A 14068-nucleotide genomic window follows, 5' to 3' on the forward strand; every position below is an offset into this window, starting at 1 on the left:
TAATATTCCTATTATAGCTATGCTGAATATACTTGTGAAGATACACTGAGATACTTATTCATATTGTCAAATCAATGGTTTTCTTTTAGCCTGCACTAGTTCTTACTAGAAAACCAAACGCACAAATTGGTGGAAACATCGAATGTTAGAAAAGGAGAGATAAAACAATATAGTAGATACAGTTAAAGATAGATTGGTAAGGAGAGCAGGGATGGGGGGACTATGAAACTACAGGGCAGAATGGAATATAATCATTTGAATGCTACATAGAGGCACGTTCAACCTTATTATTGTTATTTATCTAACAGATTAGGATCATATGGACAGTCATGGGGGAAAAGGTCGATAAATTTAGCTCCTCTAAAGTGAGAGGAATGCACTTCAGCACTAACAATTGCTGATTAAAATATTGAAAGTAGAGATTGTAATTAACTTCAAAATTTGTTATTGTTGGAATCACCTCCACCTCGCCTTTCGGGATTGCCTAAATTGTAACCTCAAAGCAGATACTTTAGTCCCACATTGACAAGGGATATATCCAACCTATAGTGTATATAAAGTAGAGAACACTCAATTGGTACCTAAACGATGATGTACTTGATTTAGACTTATAAAGACTGAAGTTGAGTAAGACTTATACCCAAAGTTTAAGAGTTAGACATGTACTTGATTTTGTCACGACACTCAACAGTTGATCATTCAATTAAAAGTAATAAGTGCCCTTTATTAGCTTGGTTGTAGAAGTACAAGCATTGTTTAAAAGTATGTCATTTGGATTACATATTCACGTCGTTGTCATCATTATTATGTCATATCTAGCCGTTCTCAAATGATATCAGAGATATAAAGGTGTGCCACTGGTATTTTGTCAATTCTTGCGTTCGGCAGTGGCAGTTAGTTGCACTTGGAAAGATGAAACTAGTCCATTCCAATAGAGTACAACAAATTCTTTTACTTTATTCACTCTCAAAACTGTTTTGAAGGAGAAAAACAGTTTCGATAATAGCATGCTCTTGAATTAGTAAACTTTATAAAAAAAAAAGGTTTTTTTTTTCTTTAAATATTTTTTGGCTTGTCAATAGCACCTCATAAAATGGTGCACTTCCAGAACAGCATTGTAGAGCGGCTAGAGAAGGGCACAATTTCTAAATACAATCATCACATGCATTATACTGAATGAATAAAGTAGAATCTGTTACACTATTTAAGCAATTAAAAGACTATTTTCCTTTGATGTTGCCATGTTGAGTGTATTAAATGTTATAAGTTTTCCTATTGTACTTTTAAACACTTTAGAATCATTTCAAACAAAATTCACTCAACATATACGTTGTTCAGGTCTGCCAAACATGCCCTTAATGAAGGGAAACCAACTGCCAAATATAAGAAAACCAAAAGCAAACAATCATGAACAGAGAGATGGATCTCAAACCTGCTTTATTCCCTTTAATATTGCTTGAACCGTTTCTGGCTTAGTAACAGCTTTCTGCTTCTGGTCTTCACCTTTTGAACCACCCAAAGATGAAACTGGGACTAAAGGTGACAAAACGGGTGCTTCCTCAGATGAATTTGCCAGCAATGGAGCAGTACTTGAAATTCCCTGAAACGGAAATAATCAAGTAATAAAAGAAAAAAGATGAAGGTAAGAAGAGAGTAGCAAAGCAACAATAATCCATGCAGAGACATAAAATTATGAAACTTATAACACTAGCTTAGTAAGCCCAGAGGTTTTAGTTTGATGCTTTGGAAAATATTAAATATGAACAAACCTGTTTATTAAAATCTCCAAACATAATTGAATATGATCACAAAGTCTAAGAAAGTGTTTGCACAGTTTAGGGCGCAGCAACAAGAATTGTTTTGAAAGTAATTTTGTTTTCAAATAAAAAACAAATCCATAAAGAAAGAAGTGATATACAAATATAGGAGGATAAGATATCCCTGACAAGACAATTAATTAAAGAAAAGATTATAAAGAACCAACAAAACAGAAGCCAAGAGTAACAGTATAAACATTTATCCAACTAAAATCATATCTAATTCTTAATTATTATAGGTTACTATAGACAAAGATATTAGAATTCAAGAACAGTAAGTGTGGGATAACTTGCTTGGGCTCAGATTGGACAGTCTACCTACTCAGAAATGGTGCGGAATGAGCTCAAAGAAAAGAAAGACGATTAGGTTGTTGGAAACGTGAAACATACATATTTGATAAAAATATACATATATTTGATACACTATAATACAAACTAAAATACTAATTGGCATAAAGGATTATATTGGTGATGCACATTCTTCTTTGGCTTCATTATCTTTTCCAAACTTTATGTTGTCAGTTCAAAATTCCAGAAAAAGTGTTCGATGAATTTGCAAGCAAATAAACATGGACCAATAAAGAAATAACCATACCTATTAAAGTATTTGTACAATGTCGGCCTTACATGGACAGATAACAAAAAAACATGTTGAAAAAATAATCATAAAAGGTAATTCTGGGATAGGTAGTGTGAATGGCTAATGTCGCTGAGGTTATCATTTTCAGTACGACACATACATGAATTTGGGGTCGAACAGGACAAAATCACGAATTTCACTGAAATAATTGAGGACTGGGTAGAGACTCAATACCCTATGATGTCCCTAAACACACTCCAAGGGCTCACATGCTAACACTGCCACAAAATTAATCAAGTAATAAAAAATTATGATGTTCAACCCAGTGGTGTGGGTGCTTTGATTCTTTGTACAAATCAAATGCAAAATACAGAGATAAAGTAATGATTTTTACACATAATAGAATAGCGGCGAGAGAAAAGTAAAAATGGGGTCAAAAAAAGAGGTAAGAAAGTGAATGTTGATATATACACTTCATATTTGACAAACTGGGTCACACTGTCCTTTCTCTTGTGCACACTCATGGCATTGCCAATGGTGTCACTTGGTTCTGCCATCTTTCATTCCCTTCCAATCTCACACACATCACATTTTGTTCCCCGCTTTCCATGTCACTGTTCACTCTCTTCCCACCCTTCTTCTTCACATTCCCTTAGGTATGTTCACCAACAACTACTGTCTCATACTCTCATTTCATTTTTTCTGAAAATAATGTTGCCTGTAATTCACTTTCCTACATTATCATTCTGTTATAGTAGTGTTGCAAGCATAAACAACATTTAAAATATTAGGTGAATGTAAAACACAAGTGATGTGAAGTTTCCTTTGCCATTCAATTAACCGTTGTCCATTGACAGATTTTTTTTTTTTCTTGGTGTTAATAAGTTTACCATGGCGGAGAAAGTCACCAAGCGCCAGGATGTGCTTCAGTTACAGGTTCACACTTTAGCTAATTATTTATATGCTAATAGGACTTCTTTCTTGTAGTTGTACAGAAAGAAGGTATGGAAATGAATCAGTGGCCAACCTCAAAAACATTATTCTTTCCAAATCCTTCTATTACAACTTCATCCATTATTGCGGCTGCTATGTGATTCTCTGAACTGTAATAAATGAAAGACTAACATAAGGAGAGATTGTATGTCTAGGGTTTTGCTATGATTAAGATTACCAAAAGTTAAATTCTCTGTTTATATAATCATCCTGAAGAAAATAAAAAAGATAGTGATTCTGTTAAGAGGAAATATTATAGAGGCAAATCCCCTGTTTATATAACCATCACATGTCCCACTTCTCTCTCTCTCTCTCTGGGTATGAACACCGAACTGATGTCCGCAAAACTTTTCCAAAAATTTTAGTGTCAAAATGATTTAACAAGTCATTCAAAACAAAGCCTTAGTTTTACTATACCAGTGATCATGCCATCAAATCATAATTTTACCTGATGTTGGAAACCCAGAAAAATGGGTCTTGAGAAACAGGGCATAGGTGGCGTCGTTATTGTCCACGCTCTCCTCCCTATCTGACCTACAATACCAAAGCAAGTTTTACCCTAACGAATCCTTAGAAGTCACAAATTTCACAGAACTAAGACCCCAAAAGCGAAAACACAAAAAAGGGCAATAGAGAAAAGTCTTAACCTTGTGAAAGAGAAGAGGCTAAGCGAGAAATGAGAAAGCTTGGAGCTGAAGGATTGGCATGGTGATGATCCACAATTCGCTTGTGAATGTGGCGCAGGAAGGGGAAAACGTGCCTCTGCCACTGCACCATCTTTGGTCTGTGTAGTTAGATACTCAATCGAGAAAAATATCCACTGGTTCTCGTGTTTGTGCAGAGATAATAAATGGTGTTGAAAATAGGAGAAAAATCGAGAAAGATGAACAAAGTGTGTTGTGTTCCTTGTTCATAGCTAGGGCTACCTGACTGTGTTGTTTTCTTCCATCTTCATTTTTTTCTTCTTTTTTAACTTTTTTTTCTAAAATACAATTTTGGTGCATTATTTTTCTATGTAATATTAGTTCTTTTTAAAAGAATTTTTTTTTACAAGATTAAGTCAAAGAGGAATTTAAAAAATATATTTAATTTAATATGAATGTTAAAATAATCTTAATCATCTTAAAATAAATAACAAATAATAGATTTATTTGGACGTTTTTAGTATTAATATTTTCAAGGCTTGTTTTTCTTTTTAATTAGTATTTTCTAAATTTATATGATTTATTGAACTAATTTAATGATTTTTCAAAATTAAAAACTATAATTTTTTTTCATATTTTAATTGACATGTCAGGTTAGTTTTTTTTTCGTTAAAACATAATATAAAAAAAAACGTGTTCTTTAGTGTACTTTTCTATTTATTTTCTTCACACATAAGTTTATTATCAAATAACATGTTAGCCTTCTTTAGACTCTACAAAATTGTTGCACATGCCTAACATTTTTGCTGGGTTTATGTTGTTTATTTCATTATTATGGTTTATAATTTAAGTCTAACGATACTTTTTTAACACTTTAAAATAGGAAACTTTTGTTATGGGAAATAATTATAATATCTTTCTTGCGAATAATTTTACATAAGAAAATCTACACATATTTCATGCAGATTTTTTTTTTATCATAAAATCTACAAATATTTCCTGCTAATTATATTTTATATGAAAAGTCAAATGAATTTCTTCCTAAAAATTTTTAAAGAAAAATATGCATGAATTTATCTATCCTAAAAAGAAAATTAAAAAAAATATGTAGGTAATGAATATTTTTCTAGTAGTGTTAGCTCTTTTTTTTTTCAAATCCTTCCCTGCTCAATTGAAGATATATAAGGTAAATTATTAATTTTGGTTATTGTGTAGGATTTAAGAGTAGTTTGGTCAGGTGAATTTAGTGACATGCCTAAATAATTCAATTTTTTCCTAGATATATATAATGCAATTCTGAACTAACATTAATGTTTTACAGTTGATTTATATTTGTAAACAACATATAATAATTCCTAAAAATGTCAATTTCATCAAGAAACAAGAAAAAAAAACTAAAAAAAAATTGTGATGGTAAAAAAATGGAAGCTTAATGTGCAGTAAAGCGGGAGAAAAAAGTTAGAATTCTAGAGTGAATTTACCCTACTCTTAAACATTTATAATTTTTTGTCAAATAAAAATAATTAAAAAAAGTAATTATAATGAATAATAAGCAAAATGGAATCAAATATTATTAGCATAATATCGGTATGATATAGTCAGTTGGACCGACGCATAGGAATTAGTCAGTGAATAAAAATTTAAGAAGGTACTTTGAAAAGAATTTTGATAATATAATTTAATAAAACAAAAATAAAAAATCTTTTGACCCACATATAAAATTAATTATTGAATAAAAAATTAAAAAACCATTAAGAAAATGGTTAATTTTTGAAAAAAAGGGACCTGACCTATATGCCCTCCCCTCTTCTGCTTTTGTAGTGGGTTCGAAGAAGAGAAACTCTTACATATGCCTCAATCAAATCTTGCCTCTTTGTTTTTTCTTTAGGTAAGCATTGTCCTCCCAAATCCTATTTTACCATTTAATAAATCCTTTGTGATTGAGGTATGGTTTGAACTATCGAAGGTCTTCGAAATTTGGGTAGAAAGAACGAAGAACAAGCACTGTGTTGACGAGGTAAGGGTGTATCACGCGAAGAACAAGGTAAGTCATCTTTCCAAAACCCTGTGTTAGCTTTGATTACTTGGCTTTTAGGTTGAAAATCTTAACTGTTTAAGAGACTCGGAAAATTATATTGAAGATCTTCGGTGGTGAAGGAAAGGGTTCGTTGAAGAGCTCTATTTTCTCATTTTAGACGTGTGCGCGCAAGGTTACTTGGTGGAGGAGGTGAAATCCTGTCTGAACTGTCCAGAGGTTAGTTTTTGTCATCTTTCTCATCTTCTGTATGGAAAAACATTTTTAAAGTTTCATTGGAAGAACATTTTTAAAGTTTTAAATGGTTCTTTATTACATTATATTAAGTTATGGAACATACAAGTTGCTTCTCATGCCTTTATTGGTCTGTGGTTCTTATTAGAATAAAGGGCAGAAAAGTAAAAGCCCACACTCAGATATTATTTCCCTTAAATGTAATGTGTGTACGTGTTAGTGAGAGAAACCAAAACTCAGAAAGAGAAGTCGAGAAACAGAGAGAGAATGGAGCACTCGAAGCTGTGCTAGGGTTTCGACCCTCTTCAACAGTCTGCCACCACCACACACGGCGGAGAACCACCGCACTCAGAATCAGACCGATCAAAAGGTTGCAAAGGCTCTCAGGTATACTGTATAACTCTTCAAAATTTTATTATTAGCTTGTAAATGAATGATACAAAGTCTATTTATACACAAAGCACACACGGTAACAGAATACCCTTCTGTTTTTGTTTATTTTTAACAGTTCTAAAACCCAACATCTTAATTTTCTCATCCGTAGCCCCTACTGCAACTGCCACTACCAATATTAAAATATAGTACTCTTTCTAGCTTCTGCCCTTTGAACCTGGCCGATCTCGGACACACTCACCATCTTTGTTTCCTTTGACAAAACTAATGAATTGGTGTTTGGATAGAACAAACCAAGTCACAAGACTTTAGTGGTATAGGGGCTTTTTTCTCTTGGTTACTGAAGTGTGTTTGAAGATGTGGGAGGAGTCAGCGTTTTATATGTATGCAAGGGTGGATTGGAAATGGGTAGGTGAGTAGCACGTGCATCACCAATTGCCATGTGAGTTTGGTGACATATTTTAGAAGACCATCTCTACCTCCCTTAACTAATTCATTTATTTTTTGATTGACTATCCAATAATTGGTGATATTTTATCACGTGTGTGGAACTTGGTTGTGGAGTGGAATGTATGAATTATTCTACTGTATTTGACTTTTTTTAAAATGTGATTACTTAACTTTTTTTTCTTAAACTAAGTATTTGGCTCTCAATGCTTGACTAGTTCAATGTAAATTGCCTTTCATGGAATCTATAAAAAAACCGGTAAAACAAGTTGTAGCTTCAACGAATCATCTTAACCTTTACTCTCTTTTCCTCTCGTTTTTTGACATTTTCAGTTGTATTGTTTGTTGAACATAGCCTTAGAAATTCATTCAAACAATAGTTGGTTGTTTCTTTATTCTTCTAATCTTGCTTTAGTTTCGTTTAGAATCCATAAATCCCAAATTCCGCCTTCTACGAGCTCAAGGAAGTTTTATATCTAGAAATTCCCTTGCTTGTACATGCTTGTTTCCAAACATATTTTGCAATTTCAAACCTATGCTATGCTGTATAGATAAATGAAACCTGTGCATTTTAGGATTATGTGTGATTATACTTCAGATATCATATTTAAAAACTAGATGCACAATTACATTTTAGTATTTTTTTTCTCAGTGGTTCAATATAGGTTGCTTTTAAAAGTTGCATTTTATACATTGTAATAGAGAATTTAAAAAAACATATTTTAACCTGGGAATTTACACTTCTTTAGGTATCCAACTAATTACATGCAATATGAAAGAAACCACTCTTAGTAATGACTTGATTCATGAAATTCTTTCCTGGCTTCCCATAAAATCTCTCTTACGAGGTTTCAGTGTTTGATATCAGATTCTACTTTTGTCAAACTCCATCTCCATAGAGCAAGCCAACACTCCAATTTTCTAATAATCTTCAAAACAGAAAGATGATAATCGCGTGGTAAGTCCTTGTTCTTTGTTTTGTTTGTTGCAAAACAACCACGACTTTCACGAGGTTCCATAAAGGTTTTTGGATTGATATCGGGGTCTAAATTCTTGCCATGGATTGGTCTATGTGGTGTTTGACTATAGATCGGGTTTTGTGTCTTCACTTAAGCATAGTTTTCGTTTTACTACATGGAACTCTACCACAAGAAAAATATTTCGAGTTCCAAGATTTACCTTTCGAGATATTGAAGAAGATGTTTCCTTTGGTTTGGATAAAATGACAATAATAATAGATACAAGATAGTGATCATAATTTCCTATATTGATCTAAATCTGATAATGTGGTGAAATCTTGCAATGAAGTCAAGATTTACTCCACAGGTAACAATGGTTGGAGAAACATTAAAAAATTTCCTGCTAATATTCCTTCCCTGCATGATTATGGAATATATTTTAACACCAATATTATTTGGTTAACAACAACAAATGAATTTGATGGATCTCAATATATATTAGATGTTTTTGTCGTGGTTTTCCTTGACCTCTAAACTAAAAAATTCTTCAACGTGTTGCTGCCTCAAAATCTTGAAGGTGGGGATGCATATATAAGGTTCTAAAAATTATGGTTTTAGATGATTATCTTAGTCTGTTTATAAAGATTTTGCTACAGACACCTTTGTAGTATGACAAATGAAAGATTTTGGAAACATGGATTCTTGGACCCTCTTGGTGAACATAGATGTTGAAGTTCAAGTCGTGCCTTCTTGGTGAACATAGATGTTGAAGTTTAAGTCGTGGCTTCCTTGAAACCTTTATGCATACACAGTAGGTTCCTTGTGTTCTATCAACTTACTCTTGATTATCAAATGCATGTAGTTTTGTATGATTTGAGAGGGAGAGAAGTAGCATAGAGGATAACTTCTACAAAAGTAATCTTCAACCCATATAAAAAATACTTCTTTAGAAGTTATCCTCTGTGCTACTTCTCTCCCTCTCAAATCATACAAAATTACATGCATTTGATAATCAAGAGTAAGTTGATAGAATACAAGGAACCTACCGCGTATGCATAAAGGTTTCAAAAAAGGCACGGCCTGAGTCTGAAGAACTTCAACATCTATGTTCACCAAGAGGATCCAAGAATTACGGTTTCCAAAATCTTTCATTTGCCATACTACAAAGGTGTCTGTTGCAAAATCATTATAAACCAGACTAAGATAATAATCTAAAACCATAATTTATGGAAATCTTATATCTGCATCCCTACCTTCAAGATTTCAAGGCAGCAACATGTTGGTGAATTTTTCAATTTGGATGTCAAGGAAATCTACGACAAAAGCATCAAATGTATATTGAGATCCATCAAATTCATTTGTTATTGTTAACCAAATAATATTGTTGTTAAACTATATTTCATAATCAGGCATGGAAGAAATATTAGTAGAAATTTTTTCAATGCTTCTTCAACCATTGTTGCTACCAATTGAGTAAATCTTAACTTCATTGCAAGATTTCATCACATTATCAGATTTAGGTCAAAATTGGAAATTATGATCACTATTTTGTATGTATTACTATTGTCGTCGTATCCAAACTCAAATAAAAGATCTTCTTAAATATCTCGGAAGCGAAATCTTAGAATTCGAAATATTTTTCTTGTGGCGGGTTTCACTTTCATATAGTGAAACGACAAATATGTTTAAGTGAAGATACAAAACCCCAACTATGGTCAAACGCCACACAAACCAATCCATGGCAATAATTTAGACTCAGATATCGATTCAAAAACCATTCTAGAAGATTATTAGAAAATTGAAGTGTTGGCTTGCTCTATGGAGTTTGACAAAACTGAAACCCTTTGCTCACGGTGAATCGCCCCGAGAGATTTTACGAGAAGCCAGAAAGAATTTCACAAATCAAGTCGTTACTAAGAGTGGTTTCTTCCATATTGCATGTAATTAGTTGTATACCTAATGCAGGGACAGGATATGATAAAGATGGCAAAAACTAACCTCTGGACAGGATTTCACCTCCACTAAGTAACCTTGCGCTTCAACACCACACCATGCAGGTCTTCAACGAACCATTCCCTTCACCACCGAAGACCTTCAACGCACATTACAGGGTCTCTTAAACAGTTAAGATTTTCAACCTATGAGTCAAGTAATCAAAGCTAACACAGGGTTTTGCAAAGATGGCTTACCTTGTTCTTCATGTCATACACCCTTAGCTCGCCAACACAGTGTTTGTTCTTTGTCATTTCTAACCAAATTTCGAAGACCATCGACAGCTCAAACCATACCTCAATCACAAAGGATTTATTAAATGGTTCATAGGTTTATAATAGGGCAGAGAAGGAGAAAGGAAAAAAGAGAGAGGAAGGCAAAAGGAGAAAGGAAAAAAGAGAGAGGAAGGCAAAAGAAAAAGACTGTGATTCATTGATTAATCAAGGATTACAAGAGAGTTTATAAAAGAAAAGAAATGTAAAAAAAAAACAGTTACAGCAGAAAAACTGTTATGAATGGTAAAATAGGATTTGGGAGGACAATGCTTACCTAAAGAAAAACGAAGAGGCAAAATTTGATTGTGGCATATGGAAGAGTTACTCTTCTTCGACACAAGAAAAAACGCAGAAGGGTGGAGGGCATATAGGTCAGCTCCCTATTTTCAAAAATTAACCACTTTCTTAAGGGTTTTTTTATTCAATAATTAATTTTTATATGTGGGACAAAGGATTTTTTATTTTTGTTTTATTGAATTATATTATCAGAATTCTTTTCTAAGTACCTTTTTTAATTTTTATTCACTAACTAATTCCTATGTGTCGGTCCAAGCTTCACTTGCATATCCTAAGGAATTTAGCCACCGACAGTAAGCATTTTATCTTGTTGTTGCCCTGTCTTGGGTTTTTTGTGTTGTGTGTTTCTTGCTTTTTTTATCTTCCCAAATTGTGATCGAGTGGGTGCGTGTGAGTTTGTGTGCTTCTTCACACCATCATTTCTCAAAGCAATTAAAGAAAATAAAGAAGAGAGTTTTAGAAGTACAATGAAAGAACCCTTTAAGGAATTTATACATTTGAAATGCCTCAACCACGATTCTGTGAAATTCTAGCATCTGAGGTATTACATTTTTTGCTTTGCTTTTCATGCATATATAATTTTGTCAGTTATATCAATGTATGTTCTTATCAAGTTGTGATTATTCACGTGGATCATTTTGAAAGATGAGTCTATTCTACCAACTTCATAATCATGCGACCTAATATATTGAATCAATATGGTGTCGTACTTGATGATTTTGACTCGAAAGCCATGCTTGACAGAATGATGAGTGATTTCATGCTTGACACACTCCCATTCAGCTTTATACAAATAGAAAGTGTAAATATAAAAATGGAGTTAATGCAATGATAGGAGTGAACAAAATTGCTCATTCTTTTAACATCTGGTGTATCAGGTTGTGTATAAAATCAAACATTAAATAACAACTATCTAATCTATCTGGTCTTGCGTGCTTTAGCCAACTTTTTCTTTCTTTTCTTAAGAGCCTTAGGAACTTTAGTTTTCCGTGCTTCTCTTTTCTCCTCTTTCACCTTCTCATTATCTTTCCTTTTCCTAGCCTCTGTTCTAGCAGTTTTTTTAACTGCAGGATCCACGTCTTCACTTTCGCTATCTTGGTCCTCGTCAGATTGAACCTCAGCATCATCCTCTGAGTTGTTAGATTTATCTTCAGAAATGAATGGTGAATCTTTTGTGGCACTTGATTTCTGCTGTGAAGACTGAGTTAGTGACAGATCATGTTTAAGCCCAGTAATGGTCAGGTAGCATAAATCTTTAGTGTCCTTCCAACTTGTTATCCGTTGTACATCCTCCTGAGCATTCTCAACATCATCAAGTGTCTTTGGAATGAAAGACTGTAACAAGAGTTTAAGAAATTAAACATGTAAGAACAGAAAAATCCAATGTCCTTGTAAAAATAAGAAAGGAAATTAAGGATAAATAATACGACCCCAAAGTGTCAAGACATAAATTCAAATATGATACTTCAACAACTAAAAAATAAAATTGCATAACAAGGCAAGTTACCTGCACAAATACAGAGTCTGCAATCTCATCCTCTACAGATGCATCTCCTCTTGCCAAGATTTTTCGTTGCATCTAGAGATATTTCAAAAACCATTTAAGGTCTCTTTGAAGTTGGTCAGTAATCATAAGCCATAATATAACAAAGCCAAATACCTCTTCTAAGTAACTATCCACAGCATCATCAGCTATTGTTGCGTCAACAATAAAATCAAACAATTCTCTTATCGTCATGACCGCAACACCATGCTTTCTAAAGAAATCCTGCAGGCCACAAAGTCACTCAATCACACCCTTCACATTCCCTCGCTGATTAAGGAAGTGGACAAGGAATTTATAACATAGCCTTCCCGCAACTTGTCTAAAGATAAAGCAGCATCTTTAAGACGAGGGGCAGCCCAACCAGATTTTCCTTCAAAAAACAACAAAACCAGAGAATTTAAATAAAATTGTATTTGTATTTATTTTTTCTAACCTAAACTGTAGTCTGCATTAGAATCTGATGATATATGCTGTAGCAAGAAATTGAAATTTCTATGATCCGTGACAATAATTTTTTAGTGCTGAGGTAACTACAAGTAGTTATACCTTCAATACTAGTACAAAGAAACAAGTAAACTCTTCATTACACTTTTCATTCATTCTTCCATTTTATATTTTTTTATCAGCAGTATACAATTATACAATGATATTCCATATATTCAATGATAGAGTAATAGAAAATTGAGAGCAACAGATCACATATAAACAACTAATCACATTGATCACAGTAACATCAGATTATATCCTTCAAATTCAGAACAAAAGTAATACCTATAAACTCCATAACCAGAACATGTAGTCGCCGAAGATATGCTCTAGGATACCTAATTCCTGCTGCCTTAAGCCTGCAATCCAATATAAACAGGGTAAAAGAAAGAAACAGTCCAAGTAAGCATGTAATCATACTTTTGTTTCTCTTAATTGGAAAGACACAACTGAACAAACCCACAAGCACCCAAAGAGGAACACTTCAACAGAAAAAGAAAAGGTACTGCATGCTAAGATTGATGCACAAAACATTGCATCTTCAGCACACATTAAAACTTGATAGACAAATACATAGTTCACAAAAAGCATTTTCACCTAAATAAATGACTACACAAGTTCCTTGTGAGTACAAGCCATCATAGAATACATCTAAAGTCCATAGTACTTAAAATCATAACTTACAAATAAGAGGGTTAAGTAACAATAACCCCAATGACGTATTCATTATCTCTTCAAGTATTCCTCCTTCCCTTGTTATCTTAAGGGTCTTGTTTACTACATTGTATTGTACTGCTTTTGATCTTGGATATAAGCAAAATAGAAAATCTAATTCATACTGATTTAAAATGTTAGTAGCTTTGAATTATACTAAACTTATTTAAAAAATAACAATTGTTCCTAATTTACCCTTCCTTAATCATTGGAAGCAAACATTTCAATTAAATAAAGGGCCTTTTAGAGATAGTTTAATTAAATAGAATAAAATTAGTTGAGATTTGCTTATCCTCAGAGGCTGGATGGAGTACTTTGATTCTTACAAGAATTTTAGAGAAGAGAAAGAAAAACAATTGTGAACCTCATAAGATTCCTCATTTCTTTCTCTGCCCATTTTTATACCATCTCCCTGGGATTATGCTTGCTTTATCCATTACTAAACCGGATGTCTCCTTGCCTATGTCTGTCTCTATCCCTGATATTATAAGATCACAGAAAACAATTTGTAAAATAAAATAACTTTGAAAATGTTTCAAGGCAGTGTAGAAGAAATATATTACAAGCTGCATTTTTGCTGTGTGTATGTAATGAATAAATTAAGAAAACATCCATCCAGAAAGTATCAATAATCGCTTGCCCAGAGCTTTCTATAA

The 14068-nt window shown here is 33.1% G+C and overlaps 1 protein-coding gene and 1 pseudogene across 2 annotated transcripts; both read right to left on the reverse strand.

Moving 5' to 3' along the window:
- Nucleotides 1–1411: 1411 nt before the first annotated feature.
- Nucleotides 1412–4350, reverse strand: LOC148199091 (uncharacterized). Its single transcript, XM_088112179.1, has 3 exons — nucleotides 4038–4350; nucleotides 3839–3924; nucleotides 1412–1600 (listed from the first exon to the last, which is right to left on the reverse strand). Exons 1-3 carry the CDS (start codon nucleotides 4165–4167, stop codon nucleotides 1427–1429), a joined length of 390 nt encoding a protein of 129 aa, XP_087968305.1. The 5' UTR covers nucleotides 4168–4350; the 3' UTR covers nucleotides 1412–1426.
- Nucleotides 4351–6693: 2343 nt separating this feature from the next.
- LOC148199092 (uncharacterized) lies at nucleotides 6694–13680 on the reverse strand (annotated as a pseudogene). The gene is made up of 4 exons (XR_015785753.1): nucleotides 12984–13680; nucleotides 12327–12582; nucleotides 12174–12245; nucleotides 6694–12001 (listed from the first exon to the last, which is right to left on the reverse strand). The product of XR_015785753.1 is annotated as an uncharacterized LOC148199092 (transcript).
- Between the last annotated feature and the right edge of the window lie 388 nt (nucleotides 13681–14068).

The sequence above is a fragment of the Vigna umbellata genome, chromosome 4, assembly GCF_029865625.1.
Source record: "Vigna umbellata cultivar VRB3 chromosome 4, Vumbellata_1.0, whole genome shotgun sequence".
Lineage (NCBI taxonomy): Eukaryota > Viridiplantae > Streptophyta > Magnoliopsida > Fabales > Fabaceae > Vigna > Vigna umbellata.

Coding starts and splice junctions, on each gene's coding strand:
- LOC148199091 (XM_088112179.1), bottom strand. CDS start 4,167: ATGGTGCAGTGGCAGAGGCACGTTTTCCCCTTCCTGCGCCACATTCAC. Junction 3,925..4,037: donor AGCCTCTTCTCTTTCACAAG/GTTAAGACTTTT, acceptor TTGGTATTGTAG/GTCAGATAGGGAGGAGAGCG. Junction 1,601..3,838: donor TTCTGGGTTTCCAACATCAG/GTAAAATTATGA, acceptor TTTCCGTTTCAG/GGAATTTCAAGTACTGCTCC.